The sequence below is a fragment of the Meriones unguiculatus genome, chromosome 3 (genome assembly GCF_030254825.1).
Source record: "Meriones unguiculatus strain TT.TT164.6M chromosome 3, Bangor_MerUng_6.1, whole genome shotgun sequence".
In the NCBI taxonomy this organism is placed as follows: Eukaryota; Metazoa; Chordata; class Mammalia; order Rodentia; family Muridae; genus Meriones; species Meriones unguiculatus.
Window position 1 is genome coordinate 6,740,073 of NC_083351.1, and position 25,847 is coordinate 6,765,919.

The following is a 25,847-nucleotide window of genomic DNA, read 5'->3' on the forward strand; positions in this document are numbered from 1 at the left end:
TTTTCTGTTCGATGCTTGTCTGCTGGAATTCAGTTTGCTTGTTAGCATTATTTTGCCTTTTTAAAAAAAATACTTTCTCTGTGTGTTTCTATTTCTCCATATATATTTGTGTTTTCCCTTCTCTGTCTTTTGGTTGCTGGACTAACGAAAGCCTTTTCTGTTTTTGCAGGCTCTTTCTTGATAAGGATATTCCTAGGTACTTTCTGTTTGCTTTTTTGCACATAGAGATTCTAGTTTACCAGAATGCTTGATGTCTTATGTTGCTTTGGTTGCTATTTTAATTCAGTGGTTTATTCCCTTGGTAAACCTAAACTGTACCTAGAACAGAGCAAGATCTTATTTGCAACCAAAGACTGCCTCTGGTGCTTTGGGTTCTGATGTGTATGCAGTTTCTTGTGTACCTTCTCTAATGAATTGGTGCTCTAAATTATTTTCTCATTTTATTTACTATTTTGGGGGGTATTTTTTGAGAGAAGACAGAGTTTCTCTGTGTAGCCTTGGCTGACCTGACTCGATTTGTAGGCCAGGCTGGCCTCAAACTCACAGAGATCCACCTGCCTCTGCCTCCCTGAGTGCTGGGAGTACTAGCATGCGCCACCATGCTCAGTGCCATTTACTAATTTTAAACACTTTAAGTTGTCCTCTTCTATATTCTAAAATAGAATGTTTTACATTTCATATGAAATCGCAGCCTTTGTTCTCTGACATTCCCTCTTTCCTTTCCCTTCCTCCACTCCATCTCTCAAAAGCTTGAAAGGTTTGCTGCCTCACAGATCCCACTTATTTTCTTTTTTTTGTTCTGTGCCTATCACAAAGAGAACAAAATGGCTAGTTGGGTAGGTGACTCTGTAAGAAGAAATGTTAGTTTGTTTATTATTTTATTATTTTTTAAGACAGAGTCTCACTCTATGAAATAGGCTGGCCTTGAACTCACAGAGATCCTCCTGCCTCTGTTTCTCAAGTGTCAGGGTTAAAGGCATATGCCACTAAATCTGGCCTTGTCTATTTTTAAACATTTTTTATCTGTATGTCTTAATATGTTTTTCTTTTTGGAGCTAAAATATGTTGGAATGGAAAAAAGTCCTTTTGGAATAGAAAAATTCCTGGCAGTAAAGTGTTTTCCTATTTCTCTTACTTGATTTAGGAAAGAAAACTGAAGAAAATGATGAGATATTGTTTACCACTTTAAAGGTGGTGGAACTCGGGAGAATGCAGCCTAAAAATGAGGTGGATTAAAATCTCATGCGATAGCCAACTTTATTCAGAGCATCAGACAATTTGTACTCTGAGCGTTAAGAACAATCAACATGAGTAAAGTGTAAATGAGTAATCATGATCAATCAACATGAGTAAATCACAAGGACAAGCTACATGTGGCAAAAACATGTTTTTCCATAGAGGCATATAAAGAAATAACAGTAGCTAGCTGTGATGAATAATCTGAAGTAAATCACCCCCATCTGCTACACCCGTGAGGGGCACAAAAACACATTCCAAGAACAGTTCCATGCTTTGAAGAAACTGAGGTCACAAGACTCTTGTCTTGTTTTCTTGGAGTTTTCTCACACGTACTCAGAATTTTCCTTACGCAACTCCATTCTTAGACTATGTGTCAACAGTACATGAAACGTAGTCCAAACTGTTACTTGGCAGATGTATGAATATAATGTTTATATCTTAGTCTGGATATCAGTTCACATAGAATCTCCCAGTGAACTCAACAGGGTGAGTCATTGGCTGGACAATAGTTCTCTCACCCCCCACCCCCGTCTCTCTGTCTCTGTCTGTCTATTGGTCTGTCTCTGTCTCTCTCTCACACACACAGCATGAAATGTAATCATAATGTAAGAAGTTAGTGTTGCCATGCTTTTAAGTATAACACTGAGGAGGCAGAGGCAGTCAGATCTCTGAGTTTGAGGCTAGCCTGGTCTGTATGAATGTCATTTTCCATTATTAGAATTTTTTAACCCAAAGTGAAATAAAGATTTTACTTTAAATAGGATTTTGGATGTGTGAAGGTTTTCTCTTGAATCTCTAAGCCATGAAAAAGGCTTCCCTTGTCTGGCACTTTTTTTGCCCTTTGGGTCACTTGATGGCTGGCTATCTTATTAATTGTTGCTATCTGTATGCCTTCTGAGTCTGTGTAGAGAACTTTGTTGTCCCACAGCTCATGCCTTAAAACCTTGACAGTGGAAAATAATCACGTTCTAGAAAAGAACAGAGTAAGACCAGCTCTAGAAGGAGGGCCTGGAAAGATGAGGTGTGGTCAGGGAATTCACTTTGAGAAAGTTTTCTCTGCTCATGTTCTCTGGAGGATGCTTGGGATGTGCCTGTTGATTGTCATTGGAAATCTAGAAAAGCAGAGCTAGTGGGGTCACCATTTGGAAAGGTGTAAGGAAGAATGTGATTGGCAGGGAATAGGGTAAACACTCTTTCTGTGTGAGCTGGGTGGGCTCTGTTCTGCCTGAGAGACAGTATTGTGCAGGGGATTGGGTTACAAGAGGATTTCCCCATAAGGTGTCCTAGCTTTAAGAAAGAAAATGGTGCTGAGCTTGGAATTGATCTGTAGCCCCACCAGTGTCACCTGCCTGTCATGTTTTGCCAGTAGGAAAAACTAATACTTGAAGAACTTGAACCAGTCTGCTAAATTCAGTTTATGATTATTTCTTAACTGTAAGGTTGATTTTCAGATCTGTTCAGAAGGAATGAATACTACCTCTAGTGTTGTAAAATCATTCTCCACTGTTAATAGATCAGCTCATGTGTATTCATCCAAGCGTTCAGAATTCATGTCTGCCAGTTCCTGCCTTTGAGCATTTAAGAGTCAGCAGAGCAGCTGTGCAGTTTAGATCTTGGGATGTGAGGGCAGAAGCTTACTGTCACTGAGTCCTTACTTGTTTTATTTTGTTTTGTTTGAGACAGAATTTCTCTGTGTAACAGCCCTGGATGTCCTGGACTCACTCTGTAGCTGGCCTCGAACTCAGAGATCACCTGCCTCTGCCCCCCCAGGGCTGGGGTTAGTGTGCCCCACCACACCTGGCTGAGCCCTTCTTTTCTCATTATTAAAATAACAAAACAAAACAAAACAAAAACCAGGATAGCTCTTTTAAACTTTTTTTTTCCAGATTCTGTCCACATTCTTCTTAATCCTTTTGAATGCTCTCATAGTTTATGTTTTTGGTGGGGCTGGTTTTGTTTGAGAAAGTTTTGTGGTGTAGCCTGGCCAGTCTGGAACTTGGTATTTAGACCAAACATCTCAAACTTGAGCAGTCCTCCTAACTCTGCCTGAGTGTTGGGACTCCAGCCATGTGCTATCACTGATTTCATGTTAGCAGGCAAAAACAATCAGAAAGCAGTGATGAGGCACACAAACCAAGTAACCCTAAATGACGGATGGGGCAAGTGGCTGGACACCTGCCTCTTCCTCTAAGGCATAAAGCTTCCTCTGTTGTCAGAGTTCTGATTGGCATAGGATTCCTTATGATCCCTGCCACTAGTAGTCTCTCTGCTACCATAACATTAGCTACTTTTGGTTGACATATGTCTTTCTGACCTCAGGACCTTCTACCGTTTTGAGGCCGTATGGGACAGCTCCCTACATAACTCCCTTCTTCTGAACCGAGTGACACCCTATGGAGAAAAGATCTACATGACCTTATCAGCTTATCTGGAGGTAAGGGACCCATAACTTTAGCAGGCCCTGAGAAATAGGCAATGACAGGAAGCTATCAGCAAAAATTCAACTTGTTTTTTTCATCCTTTCCTCCTCCATATTCTTGAATTGTTTGATTTTTTAAAATTATTTATTTAGTGTATGTACGTTGTTCTGCCTACATGCCAGAAGAGGGAACCAGATATCATTATAGATGGTTATGCGTCACCATGTGGTTGCTGGGAATTGAACTCAGGACCTGTGGAAGAACAGTCAGAGCTTTTAACCTCTGAACCATCTCTCCAGCCCCTGTTTATTTGATTTTACTCTGCTACCTGTTATGATTGTTTTACATTCTGTTCCAGAGTTCTGTTTTGTCAAATGAGCACAACTTCAGGAACCCAATTACCAGTTAAGACAGTTTCATACCATGCTTTCGTGGTCGTAACAAGGACCAGTAGTTCCAGGTCTTGGAACAAACCTGAGTTCCTCTGTTGTTTTTTTTTTTTTTTCCTCTGTTTGTTTGTTTATATTTTTTAAATTTTTATTTTTTGAGTCTCATGTATCTAAGATTTGTCTCAAACTTACTGTGTACCTAAGGATGACTTGTTGCTCCCGTTTCTATTTCCCAGGTTCTTGGATTTCAGGCATGTACCACCATAACTGATCTGAGACTGATTCTAATTCTGTCACTTATTGCCCCTGTGTCCTTAGATAAGCTCTGTGTGTGTCACTTTCTTCTTCTCCTATATTCTTTTATTGTTGTTATTGTTTTATTTTAGTTTGTTGGGGCTGTTTGTTTGTTTGTTTTGTTTTTTCCAAGACAGGGTTTCTCTTTGTAGCCTTGGCTGTCTTGCAACTCACTTTGTAGACCAGGCTGCCCTCAGACTCACAGAGATCTGCCTGTCTCTGCCTCCCGGAGTGCTGGGATCACAGGAGTGTGTCACTGCGCCTGGCTTTTGTTTTGTTTCTTAAGACAGAGAAATAAAGTTTTCTGAGACTGGCCTCAGACATCTGCCTGCCTCTGCCTTCTGAGTTCTGGGATTAAAAGCATGTGCTACCACACCTGGCTTCTGCTGCTTCTTCTGCTTCCTCCTCCTCCTCTTCCTCTTCTTGAAGCCTCCTCCTCTTCTTGAAGGCTGTCCTGGACTTACTTTGTAGACCAGGCTGGCATTGAACTCACAGAGATCCACCTGCCTCTGCCCTCCTGAGTACTGGGATTACAGGCAGGTGCCACCTCACCTGGCTTCTTCATTTTTAAATAGTGTATAATGATAGCATTTTCCCTCAAAGGAAAATAAGTGTGTTCATCATGAATGCTCCTGACTTTTCATTACTATCTGTTGAGTGGTTTTTTAAATCATTGGTGAAGCAGAAACCTTTTTATCTCCACAGCTGGAACCAGCTACTATGCTCTTCCTGAATCTTTCAGCACCATGTTTTGTCTGTTTGCAGTTGGACCATTGTATCCAGCCAGCCGTCATCACCAAGGATGTGTGCATGGTCTTCTATTCCCGAGATGCCAAGATCTCACCTCCGCGTTCTCTGCGAAGCCTCTTTGGTAGTGGCTACTCAAAGTCACCAGACTCGTAAGTTTTTGAAACAAGTTTAGTTCCCAGTTCTTTGCCCAGTCCAACAGAAAGAAACAGCAGCCCTTAGGTAACCCCACTTCTGATGCAAGTTAGTTTACTGTCTCATAAACCATTTTGGTTTATAACTGGCACCTGGGAGGCGAAGACTAGCATGGTGGTGCTTGATACAATATTGATGAAAGCATGAGTTGATGAAGGAAAGGGTTATATTGTAAATACTTCCAAAACAAGTTTGTAGAACTAATTTTCACTACTACTCATGTTTTTAATGGATTGTTATTAAGATTTTCTTCTTTGTAAGAGTTATTGTACATATTTAAGGCACACGAAAATACACATTTGAGAATATATAGCATGTATACTTGAATATCACCACCCAGGTTAATGAGTAAAATAGGAATTACTATAAAGCAATGAAAGGTTGAGTGTCCTTTCTTGTGAACAGTGCCCAGAATTTGTTATTGAGCACTTCATTTTATGTCCAGAAAAGTTTTTAATCTTGCAAATTTTCTAGTTTATCCTATTCTATTCATCGTATTAAATAAATATGATTTAACAGTGGTCAAAATATTAAGCTGAAAATAAGCTTCTCCTAAGAAAAGACAAGTAAACAAACAAACAACAGTTAATGATAAAAATAAGCAGTGTCTTAGAACAGAAAGATGGCTCAGAGGTAAAGGCGCCTGCCATCAAGCCTGAGTCCCAGAACCCACATGATGGCAGAAGAAAACCGGCTTCTCTAAGCTGTCCTTACACACACACACACACACACACACACACACACACACACAGAGTAAATAAACAAAAATGGAAAGGCTGTGTATCTAAGTATGGAATTGTAGCCTGTTGAGAATACACACTCTTTCTTAAGTAAACAATCTAGGTCTTTCCTATTTTTGTGCTATAAGAAACTCAGCAGTTGTTCTACTTTCTTTTCAAATAGCAACCGAGTTACTGGAATTTATGAACTGAGCTTATGCAAAATGGCAGACACTGGTAGTCCAGGTAAGCTATTCCCACACCAAATGCTTCAAGAGTAAGACTGAAAAATTGGAGTCTCATTCATGTTGGGGCTAGAAAGTCTTTTTTAGTATTTTAAAAACCGGTTTTGTGGTGGTGAGATACGTTATTTGACTTATGATGTTATTCTAATGTGATTATGAACATGGTGTCCAACAAGGCACACTGTGCTATGAGATACAAACTTGTTGAGAGAATAACTTTGGGGAGGGGGTGTGCACGCTTAATCCTAGCACTCAGGAGGCAGAGGCAGGCTGTTCTTTTTGAGTTCAAGACCAACAAGTTTCAGGACAACCAGGGCTCTGTTACACAGAGAAACCCTGTCTCGGAACAGTAGCAAGGAGAAGGCTTTAGAAAGCTCTTCTTGAGACAGGGCTTTGTTCAGGCCTGCAACTTACAGCAGCCCTTCCAGATGCTAGGACCACAGGTTCTGCAGCACCGCGATTCAGAAGCCCTCACACTGCTTGCCACACTGCCTTAACAAAGATCGTTTGTGAGCAACAAAATCAGTTCACCTGGAAGATTATCAGAAATTCATGTTTAGGGTTGAGATACAGGTTAATAATGGTAAAGTATTTATTTAGTTTGCATAAGCCCTAGGTCTGAGCCCAGCATCCAGTTTAGGAGAATGCTACGGATTCTCTTTCTCTCTCTCTCTCTTTCTCTCTCTCTCTCTTTCTCTCACTCTGTCTTGTTCTTTCTCTCTCTCTTTGTCTGAATATCTGTCTGTCTGTCTGCCTTTTTGTTTTTAGAGACAGGGTTTTCCTGTGTAGCCCTGGTTGTCCTGGCACTCACTTTGGAATGGACCAGGCTGGTTTCAAGCTCAGAAATCTGCCTTCTACCTCCCAAGTGCTGGGGTTACAGGCATGTGCCACCGCTGCCTGGCTTTCCATTTTTTAACATAGGGTCTCTTTGTGTAGTCCTGACTGGCATGGAACTCAGTGTGTAGACCATGCTAGCCTCACACTTGCAGAGATTACCTGCTTCTGTCCCTTCAGTGCTAGAATTGAAGATGTGTGACACCATTCCCAGCATTAATTTTATTAATAAATAAAATCTCATTGATTTTAGGGAAAAATTTAGTTTAACATAAAAATGTGTAAGAGTTTTGTGCAATTTGTTTTGACATAAATTGGAATTTGACTTTTCTCTGGGAGATTGAAAACAAAAAACCATGTTTCCTCTTAGGCATGCAGAGGCGGAGGAGAAAAGTCTTGGACACCTCTGTGGCATATGTGCGGGGAGAGGAGAACCTAGCAGGCTGGCGGCCTCGAGGAGACAGCCTCATCCTGGAGCACCAGTGGGAGCTGGAGAAGCTGGAGCTGCTGCATGAGGTATCAAGGACAGACTGGGCCACATCAAGGACTTAGGATAGCAACCACACAGTCCTATTCCTGCCTTCTCTCCATGACTTCTCAGTGTATTGGTTTTCTGTGATGATGAAAGCATAATTTGCGTATTGGAACACTTAATGAACTTAGATAATGATGTTCATATCCTTAGGTGGAGAAAACTCGCCACTTCTTGCTGCTTCGTGAGAGGCTTGGTGACAGCATACCCAAGTCTCTGAGTGACTCACTGTCCCCCAGCCTCAGCAGTGGGACCCTTAGTACCTCGACCAGCATCTCTTCTCAGATCTCAACCACCACCTTTGAAAGCGCCGTCACACCCAGCGAGAGCAGTGGCTATGACTCCGCAGACATTGAAAGCCTGGTAGATAGAGAGAAGGAACTGGCTACAAAGGTGGGGAATCCCTCCTTTTTGGCCTAGAGTCCCTACCACCAGGGCTCTGAGGTGGTCTCTCTGTTCTTCATCTTCAGCAGTTTTCTTTGAAGACCCTGACACAAACACTGAATATAGAAAGATAAGGATCAGTTCTTGCCTCTAAGCTTAAGACTGGGTTACAACCACACCATGGTGGTGTGTCTTATAGATGTGTTGTGAACTGGCATAAAGCACGTTTTAGGAGGCATGGAGTAGCTTAGAGAGCTCATGTGGTAGAGGGATGGGAGAAAAAGTAGGTCCTGGGAATGACGTAAATATTTGAAATGGTATTTGTTCAACATTCTTTAGTAGGGCTAATGGTGTATAGCTCAGTGGTGGAGTGTTTTTGCCCAGCATGTGCAAGGCCCTGAGTTTGACCTTCAGTACTGCAAAAAATACATTAATTAAGCAACAATGACAAAGGTTTTCTTTAGCAGAAATAAAACAGATAGCTTTGTGAGACTGAGGAAGAGAGAGATCCTTGTTACAGTGATCCATTAGAAAAGATGAGGCCTGTCCAAAGAGGGTAAGAGAGAGTTCTGCATGGATGGGAGAAGACAAAGGCTATTGAAGATGACTCCTGGGTGTGTACTGCCTGTAGTTGGCAACAGGGGAGATAGAAAACTGACAGGGATTTTTTTTTAAGATTTATTTATTAGTTATACAGCATTCTACCTGTGCACCAGATCTTATATAGATGGTTATGAGCCACCATGTGGTTGCTGGGAATTGAACTCAGGACCTTTGGAAGAACAGCAAGTGTTCTTACCCTCTGAGCCATCTCTCCAGCCCCCAAGAGGGATTTTTGTGTGTCCTGTTTTAGTAGTCAAGTGGTCTTCTTGTGTGTTTAGGAAAATGTATCCAACCAGAAGTGTTCATGCTTTTGCTTTTTGTTTTCCCAGTGTGGGGAATTAAATGTGTACTAAACAAACACTACCACTATGTCCATGTCTTCATTGAATTGAGAATTAGAGGAAATGTCCATTCTTTTGGATTTTTCTGACACAGGGTCTTCCCGTATTGCCTTGGCTGGCCTGGAACTTGCGGCAACTTTCCCAGCTCTGTCTGCTGAGTGCTGGAATTAGAGGAATATATTTCCATTCCTGGTTCTGTTATTTTCCTAAACATTTTTTTAAGATTTGTTTATTAATAAGTAATGTGTATGAGCATTTTGTTTACATGTATGTATATGCACTACCACGTGTGTCCCTAGTGTCTGCAGAAAAAAGTATTAGATTCATAAAAAAGGTCAGAAAAAGGTACCTCATTCACTGTGGAGTTACAGATGGTTGCGTGTTGGGAACTAAACCCTCGTCTTCTGGAAGAGCAGCCAGTGCGCTTAACTGCTGAGCCATCTCTACAGCCCTGCCCCCCTCCCTTTTTTTTAGACAGGGTCTCTCTGCTATGTATCCCTTGCTGCCCTGAAACTTCTTATGTAGACCAAAGACACACCTGCCTTTGCTTCTCAGTGCCGTCATGGGCCACCATACTCAGCTCTGAGGCACTTCTTCTAAGCTATGACATTTGTAGTAATTTTCTTTGGTTGTGTTAAGAGTATTCGTTGAAATCCATTTGGCTTTTTTTTATTGGCTTATCTAGATACACACTAGCTTTCCTCAACATATTGTTAGTCATTCTAAGGCAACATCTGAGATCTAGCTAGATTTGTTAGTTCTCCTTGTATACAGGGGTTCATTTAGCCCTTTAGTTTTATGTTCAGCGCCAACTAACACACTCTCTTTCTCTCATTTTTAGTGCCTGCAGCTTCTTACCCACACTTTCAACCGAGAATTGAACCAGGTACATGGCAGCATCAGTGACTGTAAGGTGAGCAGTACCTGAGGCCATTACTTTTTACCATTGTGGTAATGACTATTCCTTCCCAGTTGTGTAGATGTCCTGTCACAGATTTTGCTGCTTTTAGGGTCTAACATGGATATAGATTGTGTTTGAAACTGTCTAACATTATGCTCTGGTATGTTTTTGATTTTGTCAGAACACTGACTTCTGAAAGGTGGCAGACGCCTCTATGATGCATAGTCCCTGTCACACAGGAAAGATCTTGATTTTTTTTTTTTTGAGTCCCTTATAAGAGCTTATGATGTAAGGAAGTGGTATGCTTTTGTGTGACACAAAAACATTGTGAGGCTGTTGGCAACATCCAGCTTAGTGCATTCACAAAGAGTGATAGTGCTTGAGAATACGTGTGTGTCCTTCTCAGCCTTGATCAGCCTGACCCTTTGGTTTTTCCTTCAGCCTTCCCAACTGTTGCTTGCCTGGGTCTTTGTACACTTCACATTCTAGACATGTCCACATTTGACTCCCTCATCACTTGTGGGTTTTGCTCCAGCCTTATTGGGGATGAGCTTCCTTCAGCACCCACAGCAAGTTAGCGATTCCCTAAAACTTCTGGGTTTTTTTTTGTTTCATTTTTATTGTTTCCATTTTATATGTATGGTTGTTTTGTATGCATGTAGCTCTATGCACCATGTTTGTGGCCGGTGCCTGTGGAGGACAGAAAAGGGTATTGATGCCCTAGAACTGAAGTGACAGATGGTTGTGAACCACTATGTTTTGGTGGGAATCAAACCCAGGTCTTCTGTAGCCAGTTCTAAACCACTGAGGCATCTTTCTGGACCCACTATGTGAACTTTTTATTTTATTTATTTCCTTTTTTTTTTTTTTTTTTTTTTTTGAGACATGGTCCAACTATGTAGCTCTGGCTGCTCTGGAACTATACAATTGTCTTGAACTCACAGAGATCTGCTTGCCTCTGCTTTCCAAGTACTGAGATTAAAGGCATGGGATGCTGTGCCTGACCATGTGACACTTTTTAAAAGTCTGTCTACTTTCTTCATTAAATAGTGTATGCTCCATGAGAGCAGGACTTTGCCATGTGCTTAGAACAATGCATGTATGCCATAGGTGCTTGATGTTTCTGTGTATAAGGCTATTTAAATAGCCAGAAGAATAAGCAACACAAAAAGTATCTCATTCTCCCCTCCTCTCTCTCCCGCCCCACCTTCTTTTTCTCCACACTCTGGGGAGAGAACCAAGGGTCTGGTGCATTGTCTGCAAACAGTAATGATAGTTTATAGGGGTTGTTCTCTTTAATGACTCCGAATCGTCTTTATGAAAATGAGGTGCTAGTTGTCTTGGACGACTACTGCTGCTCTTTACAGCAGAGCCTGAGGTAGAGTGTTGCCATGCAAGCCTGAAAGCCTGAGTGAAGACCCCAGCTTCCATGCAGAAAGCATTTGCAGCGGAACACTCCTGTAATCCCAGTGCTGAGGAGGCAGAGACGGGGTCCTAGGGGCCTGCTGGCCAAGCAGTCTAGCTACTTGTTGAGGGGCATTGTTTCGCTGCTGAATTTCATCGGCGATGTCCTTGTTTTAGTTGTCTGATATCTCTCCGATCGGACGGGATCCCTCCGTGTCCAGTTTCAGCAGTTCGACCCTCACTCCTTCCTCCACGTGCCCCTCTCTGGTGGACTCAAGGAGCAACTCCATGGATCAGAAGTAAGTACTCAGAGTTTGCAGAAATAAGCAAAGAAAACGGCAGCTTTTCTGTAGTTCTTGTTCTCAGCAAGGCTTCACTATCCTAGTAGGAACCACTCTAAAATATGTGGCTACTTTCTTCATTAAATATTAAAGTAAGATATTTCTAACTGTATGAAATTGTTATGTATGCTACTAAGAAAGGAAAAGCTAATAAAACACACCAATCAAATGTAAGCTGCATCACAGTTCTAGAAATGATAGTGCATGGAGGACCAGGGAGATGGCTCAGATGGTAAAGTGCTTGCTCTACAAGCGTGGGAACCTGAGTTCAGACCCATGTAAAAAGCATTTGCAGCTGGGAGCAGTGGCACATACCTATAATGCCAGAGGCAGACGCAGGTGAATCTCTGTGAGTTCGAGGCCAGCGTGGTCTATAGAGCAAGTTCAATGACAGCCAGGGATACACAGAAAAACCCTGTCTCAAAAACAAAGAGAATTTGTAGTAGAACTAGCCTATAATCCCAGTTCTGAGGTGGCAGAGATAGGGGGTCCCTGGGGGCTTGCTGGCCAACTAGTCTAGCTAAGAGATTCAGTAAGAGATCCTGTCTTAAGATATCCCTAAGGCTCAGCAAACATCACAGAAGAGGGAGCAGAAGGAAATGGGGGGGGGGGGGGTTAAGCCAGGCATTGGTGGCTCACACTTCTAATCCCAGCACTTGGGAGGCAGATGTAAGCAGATCCCTGAGTTTGAGACCAGCCTGGTCTATAGAGTTGAGTTTCCTGTCTGGGGGATGGGAAGGAGGGCTTTGAAATGCTTCCTTCTAGATGTGGTTGCACTCACGAACTCTGCAGTAGCTGTGGTTGCCTGTCTGAGATCTGCATAAGATGAAGCCAGTCAAAATTCTACCATGGATAGGGGTGAGGCTCACAATGCCTCATTCCTAGCTGAGGAGCCACTGGCAACTGATGGCTACTGGGAAAGAGTCATTTTTCTTTGGGGTGTGGCCACTAGTAGGTTGCCTATGCTCTAGTAGATGGCCCCACACCTATGTGAATGTGGACAGAGCTAATTGAACCCAGTGGACTGTAAACATGAAGTTGGAAGGGGCATACATCGGTGAGTCAGGGAGTTGGAGGAAGTAGAGAGGTAGAGATGATCAAAACACATTGAAAACAAGTATAAAACTCCTAAAGAAAAAATAAGAACTAAATAAAAGGTAGAACTTCTAAAGATTAAGTGGAGAATGACAGGAAGCCATCCAGTGTGAACCTCTGGCTTCTGCACACGTGAGCTTATCCATATGTAACACACAAGAAACAGTAACGTTTGCAAAATGAAATTTTAGAAGCAGAAAGAAGCAGAATCTTCAGGCTAAGCTGTTCTAGGAGATCCCTAAGACAGCCAGGACAGAGACCTAAGGAATGGTCCAGCTCACTGCTCTGCTCCTGCATCTTAGGAACCTCCTCCAGGTCTAGGCACTTCTTTCTCACTGTTGGCTTTCTCTGCTGTCCCCTTCGATGGTGAACTTGTTAAAAGCCCTTGGAAACTTGCTGCAGTGCAGTGGCCAAGAGTCTCCCTGAGGTTCTGACTGTGAAGTCTGCCAGTCCCAGAGAGTGCTGCTGCTGTCAGTCAGGGGCCACACTCTGAGAACCAGCGCCTCATGGCACTGATCGGAAACTCATGAGGGAGTAGCGTTCATATGCTGGTGCTCTTAGGACAGCAGGGGAGGCTGTGACCCAGTGGCTCCCAGTGCCTTTTCCAAGGGAAGCACCAGCTTGTCTTAGCTGATGTTTGCTAAGGGGTATTTGCTAAGGGCAGGGGCATTGTGTCCTGTGAGGTCGTGTCCACAGATGCCTTGACCTTACTGAAATGCTTATTATCTCATTCTTCCTCTGTAAGGACCCCAGAAGCCAACTCTCGCGCCTCTAGTCCCTGCCAAGAATTTGAACAGTTTCAGATCGTCCCAGCTGTGGAGACACCCTATTTGGCCCGAGCAGGAAAAAATGAATTTCTCAACCTTGTTCCAGACATTGAAGAAGTTAGAGCAGGGTGAGTACTGTGATGCAGACCTGCCAGGTGTGAGGGGGCAGATTTCCAGCTCTCCTAGGCACGGTCGTTCCGGCCTGCAGTGCACTGACTGTGCTCGCTGTGTGCATCAGGCCTGAGCCTGCACGGCATTTGCTCCTTTTCTGTGTTGCTTTGGCCAATGAAAACGACAATGAGAATCTAGGCCAGATAGATCATTTACCTGTCTTGTTGCATCAGGGGGCTTGCCTAGTGGAAGCATGTATTGATGGTTCAGCTTATTGTCATTTACTTTAGGAGAAAGTGACTTCTTTTGCAATGTCCTTTTAGCTCAGTGGTGTCTAAGAAGGGATACCTGCATTTTAAGGAGCCACTTTCCAGTAACTGGGCTAAACATTTCGTTGTGGTTCGTCGCCCTTACGTCTTCATCTATAACAGTGACAAAGACCCAGTAGAGCGTGGCATCATTAACCTGTCTACAGCACAGGTGGAGTACAGTGAGGACCAGCAGGCCATGGTGAAGGTCAGTCTGTTTTGACTTTGCTTTCTGTTGCTACCTGTATCCTTCCCTTTTGGAGCTCTGGTCTGTGGCATGGATCCTACAGTGTGAAGTGCTATGCACCCTATGAATATGGCAAGATGGGCCTGGCTGTTCATTCTCTACAGTAACTTTCTCATTTACTTAATGTTTCTTTCCAGACACCTAATACCTTTGCTGTATGCACAAAGCACCGTGGGGTCCTTCTGCAAGCGCTCAATGACAAAGACATGAATGACTGGTTATATGCCTTTAACCCACTTCTGGCTGGCACAATAAGGTAAAACATTGTTTCATTTTGCTTTTTGAGACAGTTCCCACCCCCACACACAGCCTTTCTCTTAGCAATCCTGGCTGTCCTAGAACTCACTTTCTAGACTAGGTTAGCCGTAAATTCACAGAGATCCACCCGCCTCTGCCTCCAGAGTGCTGGGATTACAAGCATGTGCCTCCATGCCCCGCTGAAGTACAATGAAGTTACAGGGTGAGAATGAGTCCCCTGCTTCTAGCAAGATATCACCTGTGTCGTCAATGATAGGACACTGGTCACATTTTCACCACTTAATCCCCTTTGTTTTTAGTTTTCAAGAGGTCTGCAGGTGGGGTTCAGGGTACTGAGCAAAGGAAAGATTGTAAATGCTTTAATGGACTCCCACAATTCAGCCCTTTGTTTGAGTCATAATGTAAATATCTGATATGCGATCCTGTGAAAAGGTTGTCCAACCCTTAAAGGGGTTGAAACTCACAAGTTGAGAACTACTGGTCTATCCATTTGTTCAAGATCATAGAAATTTGGACCTGTGGATCACCTGTGAAGAGACCTACACCCAGTTTTCTAATCTTGCCTTCCATTTTTCTCATAGATCAAAGCTCTCTCGCAGATGCCCAAGCCAGCCGAAATATTAAGTGATTCTCCTGAGCCTTGCTCACCTTCGACAGATAAAGAAAGTGTTACCTCTCATTCTGTTTGTGATTCTTGACGGTTATTCTTGTATGTAATCCTGTGGCTTAACTACTTCCCTTGTCATCCAGCGCTCCTCTAGTTCTCCTGTTCCCCATCTCCATGGTTCTGTACTCTTCTTTTTCTTGTGCTAAGACTTGTAGCATGTGGCCTAACAGAAGGGGGGAAAATCACTACTCACATTTGTATACACTCACACTCACACACACCCTGAGGGGATCCAGCAAATCTCAAAATGAGTTTCCCACGTACTTCAGCTTCCTTTGGATGGCAGATCCCCTTCATTGGTCACCGTCTGGCTGTTCTGTGTATCTCTGGTTTCAGGGTACTTTCTTTCTCTTTCTCTTTTTTCCCCCACTGTTTATGATAATACTACTTTTTCCTGGATGGCTTAGAGACTAAGGGAGACGACACCTGCTGTTGTCAGCCCTGAAAGAAAAACCTCTTTTCCCTCCTTCTGTCTCTTTTTTTTTTTTGTTTGTTTGTTTTTTTTTTAGTGGCTAATCCCTGTATTCCCATTCAGGGAAAGCACTGTGGGAAGCTCAGAAATGGATTTATATTCTCTGTCCAAATCAGGGCTTAGAGCATGGATGTATGAAGTGGAAGATACAGAAGGGCCTTTGTGATAGGCCTGGAACAGCAGCTGCGGCTGGGCCCTTTAAGGCCCAAGCTGCCACAGTAGGTTGGGCAGTGGGTGATGAGGGTGATGGTTAGAGGCCAACTGACTATAGCTCCTCACAGCAGGATCCTGCAAACTTTTCTCCTCACTGGGAAGGAGGCATTTGTCTAGGAGTTTCTCTAACTCTGTTTTCAGCATTACTGATGCTGGTGCCACTGTTTGGAATTATGTGATGTCATGAACACATTTCCCACAAGGGAGAGTGTGGGAGTGTTTGACTTTCTGGTGAGAAACTGGATCATTGTTGCTCAGAGGTGCTGAGTGCATCTTGTGATTGTTGTAGCTCCCTTTGATCAAAGAATTGTAGCTTCAGCATAAACTTTAAAGTCACCATCTGAACCCAGTGGCCATTTCTAATAATACTTGTCTCAAAATAAGCAAACATGGCAGGCTTTGCTTTCTGTATGCTAGAACTGACCAGCTTCTACCACCACTCCAGACAAATCAGAAGCCTCTTAAGGTAGAAAGAGAATGCACCCAACTGTCCTGTGGTTTGCTATTGGATCCTACAACCCCATTTCCCCTGTCCCCCATCCACATGTGGTTAAGAAGAGTTCACTGCCACTAGTTTCTGTGGCTTCTAACTAACTCGGTCTCTGGGTTCAAGAGGTTATCATAGAAAATAATGCTTGTTCTCTACCTGCCAGGGACTGAGGAGAGCACAGAACGCCCCTGGTTTTTGGTTACTCCGGTTGCTGTGCCAGTGACTTGCAGCTCATTCATGCTGCCGTTCTTATCAGCCTGTTTTACCATCACTCAGGCACCCAGGAAAGCATCTGCTCACCTCCACTCTGGGAAGGTTTCTGGCCACTTGAGGGTAGTGGAGGAATGGATTTCTCTCTGGTCAAGAACTCACTCACCACTGTAGAGCAGCCACTAGGGAGGCATCATGCAGACCCTTGCTTCTGACCTCAGCAGGGCTTCCCTCTGAAGAACAGGGCTCCTGGCTCCTTTGTTAAAATTGCCTTGCAAAGAAAAGGAAAAGTGGACCATGGAGAAAAGAAAGGGCAGAAACCAGACTGTTCTTATCTAAAAGATCAGCTCATTGGTGGATTTTTAAAACTTTCTTTCTCTCCTTTTTAAAGCATAAGGCACTAACTGTAATGTTAGTTTTCTTCTAAACATATATAGAAGATTTTTTATGTAGTTAGCAGTCTCTGTTGTCTAATGGACACAACACGCCCTTCTGGTGTATACTCAAATTCAGCAGGTTCTGTCTGTGCTTGGAGACAGCTTCCTGAACCAGAACTAAATCTAATTTCAGGGAAATGAAGGTGAAAGATCGCTTTTAAATTGAATTGCTGATATCGCTGCTGTTACAAAGTAGATGTAAGGATCCATGTCAGTGACGAGCGGTGTGAAGCCTGGGGGAGGGTGAAATTGTGCTATACACAATACCCTGCAATGAGTGTTTTCTTTTTCTTTTTTGGTTTTTCAAAACAGGCTTTCTCTATGTAACAAGGCCTGGCTGTCCTTGACTCACTTTGCAGACCAGGCTGACCTCGAACTCACAGAGATCCACCTGCCTCTGCCTCTTGAGTGCTGGGATTAAAGCCGTGTGCTACCATGCCTGGTGTGTTTTCTTTTAACTCATACAAAACTGGTTTAGAAAATCTTTGCTTTGCAAATATCAAATGTTAACATGAGCCAAACAAGACTTCATAAGCTGCCCCTTAAGGAGGCCTTGATAGGAAAACCAGGGAAGGTAGGGCTAGACCTTGGGCACCTGTGCTTCTACCTGCCCTGCCCCTCTTTCTGTAGGGCCCATGCTCAGACCAGAAGCTGAGCATTTACGGGATTTATGTTCTGTTTCCTGACAAGGTCAGCTATGCTTTGAAGTGCTGAAAAAGAAAGGGTTTTATGGGAAGACCTGTTCGTGCGATTTTTGTTGTTGCCATGGTAGCAGGAAAGTTAAGACAACTACCTTTTACGGACAATTACCTTTTAATTTTTTTTTTTTTTTAATTTTCAAAGCACTCTTTTAAAGAACAACAACAACAAAAAATAAACCTAGAATGAAAACACACAAAGTACAGAAAAGTGAGTGCTACTTAAAACCTTATCCTCCCCTTCCTTTACATCTTCATCCTCCTTTCTCCCATACAAATATGGCCTCATAACTATCCCCCTGACCAGTGCTCAGCCTTGCCTGCTTCTGTGAGACTATCCTGGGAGTCAGTCAGCTTTCAGGTGCAGACTGTGCGGGGACCAGGCAGTCCCTGTACAAGGTTAGGCAAGAGCACAGGCCAGGCTGCTTCCAGGCAGGCCCCTGACTCCATCCATAAGTGAGAAATTTGTTGAGGCTCCTCAATTAATAAACTATTGTGTTTTTTGTTTTTTCCCTTCAGCTACATATCTGTTAATTTTTCAAAAATTTTTTCATCTTGTTTGGGTGAAGAAATGAATGATGACTGTGAAAGGTCTTCAGGGTCTAAAGACAGATAACTTTTCCTGACACATATTTCAAACCATAGACTTTGTTACCTGCTGCTTCTTGTCTAATTTAGGGATATTTAACTTTGTAGGTATTTGTATATTTATACAGCTGTGATGAGTTGCACATTGGACTGAAAGGAAATGGTTCTGCCCTGGGTGGCTTCTGTTGGGACTCTAGCATTTCCCTCTTGGGCACTGTGCTCTGAGGTCTTGTGAACAGCCCCCAGGGATGGGTGGTTTGTTTGGCATGGGTCCTTCACTTTTCATTTGGGTTTCTTTTTGAAATTGTAATCTCTAACTTGCTCTATGAGAAGAAAAGAATAATCCTGTTGCTGCTCTTGGAAGGTCTGCTGAATGCATTTGAGTAAAACTCTGGCGCCATGCACCACAGCCATCCACTGTGACCAGTGGTCCGCCACGAGTGAGTAAGACCAGGACTGTGGAGCAAGTCAGAGATTGTCGGCTGAGAGATTGTTGCTGTTAACTGTTCAGAAGGCCATTTATGAAGTAGGCATTTGAGCTCAAAAAATATCTCAAGAGAGCCCCTAATTATTTAAAAAAATTTCTACCATAAGAAAGAGATTAAAAGTTGATACAGAACTGGTGTTAAAAACTCACAGCCAGAGGTTAGGGGTGTAGCTTAGTGGTAGAGCATTTGGCAATTATATGTGATGTTTGGTTCAGTCCCCAGTACTGCAAATCAGACAGACAGAAGGCCTCACAGTAGAGAGCTGCTCCGATAGAAAGTACAGGCAGAGGTTGGTCTCATGTGAGATCCTGGATGTTTTGTGTTGTCATGTCTTTAATTGATTTTTTTCTCATGCTGTGTATTCTGGCATCCGTTCACCTAAGGGATCCACCAGCCTTCTCATGTTCAAGCATTGTCTCAGACTTTGTGGCTCCGACGTACTTGTCTGTTGAGAGTCAAGTCTCCTGTCACCATCCCCATGCTATAACAGAATCCATGAAGCATAAGTGGCCTTTCTGAACCAAGACTTCGCAAACTGATCTCTCCCCAGTGAAGGAGTTGAGCACAAGCAACAATGTACATTATTAATTTTGGATTTCATTTTCATGATTTATTTTGTAAATATCTGATGTTTGGAGCTTGAGTATACAAAATGTAAATACAGTTCTCGTATTTGTACTAACCCTGATTCTTTTGCTGTATAGCCTTAGTGTGTAATGCAGACATTATCTGACTGTGTGTGGTAACCTTGCATCACAGAACTGCTAGTAAACGAGGCAAAGTAATAAAGGTACAACCAGTGCATCGAATGACTTGTGTTTTTTGTTTTTTTTCCGAGACAGAGTTTCTCTGTGTAGCCTTGGCCATCCTTGAACTCACTCTGTAGACGAGGCTGGCCTCAAACTCACAGAGGTCTGCCTATTTCTTCCTCCTGAAGGTGTGTGCTACTATGCCTGATAATCATTCCTGTCTAAAATAGAAACCATGGTGTGACCTACAGGTTTGTTTTTTCTGCTATAACTAGAGAAGTACATGTGATAGAATTATTTAGAAGAGTTTTCTGTCGAGTGTGTAAGCAACTACTTTGTCTAAAAGATGTGGGCATTCTCCAGAAGCCCCTCTTTGTAGACCTACCCACGATAAGGTGTGTTACACTGGGGGTCCGGGAAAGGGTGGGGAAGGCAGTAGTTTGAAATTTGCTGTGAGCTTCCCTTGTAAGCAGAGCACAGGCAAGGAACCATGGTCATGAAGTCTGTACCTGGGCAAAAGCAATGAGGTGACCAGGTGTGGCCGTGCATGTACACCTGTAATCTCAGTACTCGGGAGGCCAAGGCAGGGGATTCGAGTCCCAGGCCAGGGCTGGGAATATAGCTCAGTTAATAGACTGTTGACTTAGTAATCACAAAGCCTCCAGCAACCCATAAACCAGGTATGGTGGCACATACCTGTAATCTAAGCCTTCAGGAAGGATTAAGAGTTCATGCATATCAAATTCCAGGCCAGCCTACCCTACCAAAACAAAACAAAAAACAGTGATGTATTCTTTTGAGTGCCCATCCAACACCTTGTGTGCTGTTTTGAGTGCAGTGTTTCCACCACCACAGAAAGAAAACATACACCTCCACTGCAGTGAGAGCTATTCAGATGTTTAACACTAAGTGGAAAATGTTAAATATTCAATGTGGTGGTCAGTTCAAGAAGGAAGCTGACACAGAATTACCCTTCAAATATGAGATTTATTAGGAAAGAGACTCTCAAAACCAAGATCAGGCTAGGAAGTGGGAGAGAAATGGTTAGAAAGAAAATGGGCTATGAGGGTACACACACATAAGTGAGGCAGATGTGAAAGGGTCCTTAAAAGCCTAGAGAGGTGCTCTATTAAGAATAAGAATAAAGGGTCTGGAGAGATGGCTCAGAGGTTAAGAGCACTGGCTGCTCTTCTAGAGGACCCAGTTCAATTCCCAGCACCCACATGGCAGCTTACAACTGTCTGTAACTCCTGTTCCAGGGGACCTGACACCTTCACACAGACATACATGCAGTCAAAGCACCAATGTACATACAATAAAAATAAATTATAAAAAATAAAAAAGAATAAAGCTGAGCATGGTGGCATACACCTTTAATCCCAGCACCTGGGAGGCAGAGGTAGTTGGTAGTTCAAGGCCAGCCTGGTCTGCAGAGTGAGTTCCAGGACAATCAGGACTACATAGAGACACTATCTCAAAAACACAAACAAGATTAAGAATAAGGAGAGGGAAAGGTAAGAATGCTAGGGGTACAGAGAAAAATCTTTTAGAGAAAATCCCTAGAGCAATCCCCAGAACAAAGAGGGTGTTTGACACAAGCTTTAGGGGATGGTAGAAAATTTAACACCACATGATTTAGTTTAGCATAGAGTATAAAGGAGTCAGGTACTTATTAGGACCATAAATTATGGGTTCCTGTAAGGTTACAGTACCAACAGTGTCTGTTCTCAGGAGGCCTGGCCTGATCTCTTCAGGCTGTGGGATCTGGCCAGAACCATGTTTTAACAGTGAATGTAGGAAACAAAGCTAAATGGAAGATGAGAGGGATGGTTAGACAGGAGGTATCTAGGTATGACAGGCCCTTTTAGGAGATAGCACTCAAGCGAGTCCTGCATCACATGGGTAGGCCATGTAACCACCCCCCCCACACACACACCCTCCAGTTAGGGAAGTTGCCAAGCGAAGAAATCAAATCTTTTGGACAGAGCTGCCAATGTGAAGCCAATAAAGGGGAGAGTGCTAGGAGTTACCAGGAAGCTGCTAGGACATGGTGACATAGGGCTAGAGTGAAATGGGAAGCTAGTGAAAGCACCTGAGAGGCCCATGACATGTTCCTAAACAGTCTGGGATTCACAGAGGCAAGACTAGGAAGTAGGCTGTATTCCAGAGACTCTGGCATGGATGAAGAAGCAGGATATGCAGAGGTAAGGTCAGACTCAGTATGTGTTAAAGATGGAACTAACATATTTATAGTTGAGTGTGTTGGGCCGTCAAGATGATCTCGCTAGTAAAGGCACTTGCCACCAAGCCTGATGATGTGGGTTCTATCACATGGTAGAAGAGAACTAACTCCTAAGAGCTATCCCTTGACCTCTACATGCACACCCTGGCACCCATGGCCACACACATAAAAGATAAATGCAATTTATTTTTTTCTAATAAAATTAGGCTGGGTGTGATGGTTCATGCTGTAATCCTGGCATTTATGGAGGCTAAGACAGGATTTCAAATTCAAGCCCTGTTAGGGTTACATAGTGAAATCTTAATCACAAAACAAGAACATGTTTGCTGAAAATCTGCATGGAGCTGCAAAGGAGAAAGGAGAGTTCACGGGGTAGGTTCAGCAAAACAGCAGTGTTGCAGCTTCCTGGGGTGTTGAAGATGGTAGACAGTCTTTGTGGACATGAAGGCTCCAGACAGGCAAGGAGAGCTGAACTTCTGAGCACTTCATACATAGAGGTCAGGAGGAGGACTTCAGTACATAAAGGTCCCACAAAGAGGAAGAAGAATGGCCTTGGAGGTCTCTAAAGGGACACTTGGCCACCAGAGTAAGGAAGTATTGAAGAGGAAGGGCTCAGTTGCCACATCCTGTGAGGCTGATGAGCCAAAACAAGGACTGAGCAATGACCACAGGCTTGGGCAACAGGAGATGGGGGCTTGAGGGAGCCACACGGTACCATTGCTATTCAGTTCAAAATAAACCGAGAGAAGAAAAAGATGGAGGCCACATCATCATTGTCTTTTTATGTTTATCATGTATATGTTCACAGGCAATGGATCTGTGTGGAGGTAGGAGGATGCTTTGCAGGAGTCCATCCTCTCATAGGTATCAAATTCTAGGTTTTCAAGTTTGGTAGTAAGCGCCCTAACCTACTGAGCCATCCTGCTGGCCCCAGTTACTATTAATAAAACTGATATTAGAGGATGCAAATTAGGTTTGGGGCAAATATAGTTCTGACTAACTCTGAACCTCAGTAGCTGAAGTGTTGAGATTTTGGAGCAGCTGTTTGTTTTGTTTTTGAAACAAGGTCTCCTACAGCCCAGGTAGGCCTTGAGATTGTTACTGAGCTAAAGATGGCCTTGAACTCCTGATCCTTCACCTTCCAAATGCTAAGACTTTAGCCCTGCCCTACCTTGCCCAGTCTATTAGGTGTGGGACCAACCCCAGGGCTGTGTATACTAGGCAGAGACTCTTATGTCCTGTGTGCGCAGGCAGCCCTCACTTCTAGAACTTTGAGGATGCTGTTAAAGTATAGATTGGGAGAGGTGTAGGGAGGGTGCCGGGGGTTGGTTGGTTTTTGCACCATGTGCAAGCCTGGTGCCTGAGAAAGCCAGAAAAGGGCAACAGATCCCCCGGGACTAGAACTGTGAGCTTATTTGTGGGTTCTAGGATCTTTGCAAGTCCTCTGGAAGAGCAGTAAGTGTTCTTAACCACAGAGCTCTCTCCTTACTTCCTCATCTACTTTCTAAGTACTGGGGTTACGTGTGTGTGTGTGTGTGTGTGTGTGTGCGTGTTTGCATGCGCTTTCCAGCGCCCCAACATGGCTGGCTTTATGCAGTGCTGGGAAAGGAACCAGGACCCTCTGGAAGAGCAGCCAGTGCTCTTAACTATGAGCCAGCTGCCTGGCCTACAAGTCTTTAGCTTCCAGCCTCAGCTTCCTTAGGTCAGGTGTGTGCCACCAGGCTCAGCTTTACTGACAATTCCTGCAGAGATTTTTGCTGCAAAGGGGAGAAAGGAAACAGTGTGACTGGAAGAGGGTGCTGGATCCTGGAGGGAAGAATTAAATCACTATGTGCTCTATCAGGCCACGTCGTCCTTCAACTCTGCCGGACTTCAGTTTGAACTGAATAACTGAGTTTGTTTTCACTAAGGTGGTCACCTACATTTCAGTCTTGTCTACGCTGCCCTGTCTCCAACCTGAGAGCAGCAGAGGCAGGCAGTCTCGCTGAACTGTACATTTTCTGTTATTCTTGTTATCTCTTTACTTTTTTTGACCTTTATTTCAGTGCATATATGCACTTCTGCGTCATTTGTCAGGTACATTTTAACATCTCTCTCTACCTGCCTGCCTGAGACAGGGTCTCCCCAGCCTGGAGCTCACAGACAGGCTCAGCTGACTGAGCACCCGCCTCCACCACCCCTGCACTGCGATGACAACAGTCACCATGCCTGCTGGGGAGTTAGGTCCTCACACTTTACCAACTAAGCTACACCCCAGCCCAGTTTTCTGGTTTTTTTCTTAACATTCTACTTTTAATGGGACAGGAAGATTTTGCAGTCTCCCTTTGGAAGCGCCTTGTCCCTGCAGAACCCTGAGTACCCCCTGTGAGCACTTCACAGGCTCAGTCATCTGAGGACGGGGTGTCTGTGAGAGTGTTCTCAGAGAGAGAGAGATTGTGTTTCCAAAATGCTTTCTCTCTAGCCTGCTTCTAGCCACGCAAGTTAAAATTACAGGAACTACACAGCAAGGCTGGTGGCAGGGCTGAACCGTTCAAGTCTGTACCAATAAGTCATTGCTGACACACCCTATTACATAAGTTAAACAGGGAGCTCCACCCTGGGAGGATCTGCTCTGAGGGACAAGGTTTTGGTGGATTTTGTTGGTTTGTCTTTTTGTTTTGTCTTTGAGGTGATAGGGCTTGAACCCAGGGCCTTGTACATGCTAGGCAAGTGCTCTGCCACAGAGCTACACTCCCAGCCCTTTACTGTTTGAGGAGAGGTCTCTCTACAGCACAGGCTGGCCTCACTCTAAGTACTGTGTTTCTGACATTTCTTGATGTAAGATCCAAGCCAAAAAGGTTTTGAAGTAAATTAAGCTTTAAGTACACCTGTCAGTGTGATCAGGGACCCAGGGTCACCAACCTTGGTCTCCTAAGCCTCTCTACTCTAGTTTTCCAACAATCCTGGGAAGCAGTGATAATTTCCTTTAGTACCTTAACATAAAGCTGGACAATCCAAGTAAGGGTTTAACAACAGTTAATTAAGAAGATAGCTATTGAATGTCTAACTATGTGTGCATAAAGTCTAGTCAGTGGTGACTTGGGGAAGTCCAGATGTTTAGTCACATTGACTCAGCATAATTCCTCCCCTGTTAAATCTCAGACTAGAGCAATCAATCTGTTCCTGCAACAAAATGTGATGGCAATCTTCTGTTGGAAGTAAGCCCACAGAAGGAGGAAGAAGTTGCTGTGAAGTTGAAAGGTTTGCCTGTCACCACGGCTCTCTTAAAAGAGAAGGGCTTCGTAACAATGGCTGCTCTCCCAACCTCCTCACTGAGAAAGGCAATACAGCCTAAACCCTCTAACACAGAGATGTAGCCAGTTTCACAAGTTTGAAGTAGGTATGATCGTGTGTTGCTGCTCCTGTTAAGAAAGAATCCCAGCTGGGCCCAGGGTTAAAGTTCAGTTCTGTCACTGACTGGCTGGGAAAGTCAGTTCCGTGAGCTCCTCACGCAAGATGAAGGAAGAATGATTCGTTTTCGTTTGTTTTCTCTAACTTTAAATAAATAAATGTGTGTGTGCTCGTATAGTTTGTACTTATGTACGGATGTTTTGCCTGCATACATGTCTGTTCACCACGTGTGTCCAGCACCGACAGAGGTCTGAGAAAGGCACCAGATCCTCTGGAACCAGAGCTGCAGATGATGGTGAACACTGCAGCGCTCCTAGTCACTGAGCCATCACTCAAGCCACAATAATGGTTTCTTGCTCAGAGGATGTAGGGTGGTAGAATGCTTTCCTAGAATACTTAAAGCCCTCAGCTTAATCTCCAGCACTTTGTGAAATGGGGTGCGGTGGCACACACGTCTGTATCCCAGCACTTGGGACAGCAAGATCAGACTTGAGTTAGTTCCAGGCCAGCCTGAGCTATATGAGACTGTGTGTATGTGTGTAGTGTATCATATATCCATATGCACACATTTGTTATGTAATGGTATGTGTGAGAGACAGAGAGTTGTTTTGTTGTTGAGTCTCAGCCAGGTGGTGATGGTGCAGAGGCAGGCAGAGATCTGAGTTACAGGCCAGCCTGATATAGAGTGAGTTCCAGGACAGCCAGAGCTGCACAAAGGATCCCTGTCTCAAACAAACAAAAGACAGTCCCAGTGACCTTGAGCTTTTAGCAGTGCTCCTGCCTCTGCTGGACAAATGCTGGAATCACAGGAAGAGCCACCTCGCCCACT

At 43.7% G+C, this 25,847-nt stretch overlaps 1 protein-coding gene across 13 annotated transcripts in view; it reads left to right on the forward strand.

Moving 5' to 3' along the window:
* Kif1b (kinesin family member 1B) overlaps positions 1–19,446 on the forward strand; it is a 138,151-nt gene extending 118,705 nt beyond the window's left edge. For 7 of the 13 annotated variants that reach the window (XM_060379057.1, XM_060379062.1, XM_060379060.1 and 4 more), the window contains 12 exons: positions 170–196; positions 3,559–3,673; positions 5,108–5,241; positions 6,188–6,249; positions 7,453–7,598; positions 7,768–8,007; positions 9,784–9,855; positions 11,425–11,546; positions 13,429–13,578; positions 13,885–14,077; positions 14,254–14,372; positions 14,956–19,446. In XM_060379057.1, the coding sequence (XP_060235040.1) occupies positions 170–196; positions 3,559–3,673; positions 5,108–5,241; positions 6,188–6,249; positions 7,453–7,598; positions 7,768–8,007; positions 9,784–9,855; positions 11,425–11,546; positions 13,429–13,578; positions 13,885–14,077; positions 14,254–14,372; positions 14,956–14,998 (1,423 nt within the window). In that variant the 3' untranslated portion in view covers positions 14,999–19,446. The remainder of the gene's footprint in view (positions 1–169; positions 197–3,558; positions 3,674–5,107; positions 5,242–6,187; positions 6,250–7,452; positions 7,599–7,767; positions 8,008–9,783; positions 9,856–11,424; positions 11,547–13,428; positions 13,579–13,884; positions 14,078–14,253; positions 14,373–14,955) is intronic. The other 6 variants (XM_021636171.2, XM_021636174.2, XM_021636176.2 and 3 more) reach the window with 1 other exon arrangement.
* Positions 19,447–25,847: the final 6,401 nt, after the last annotated feature.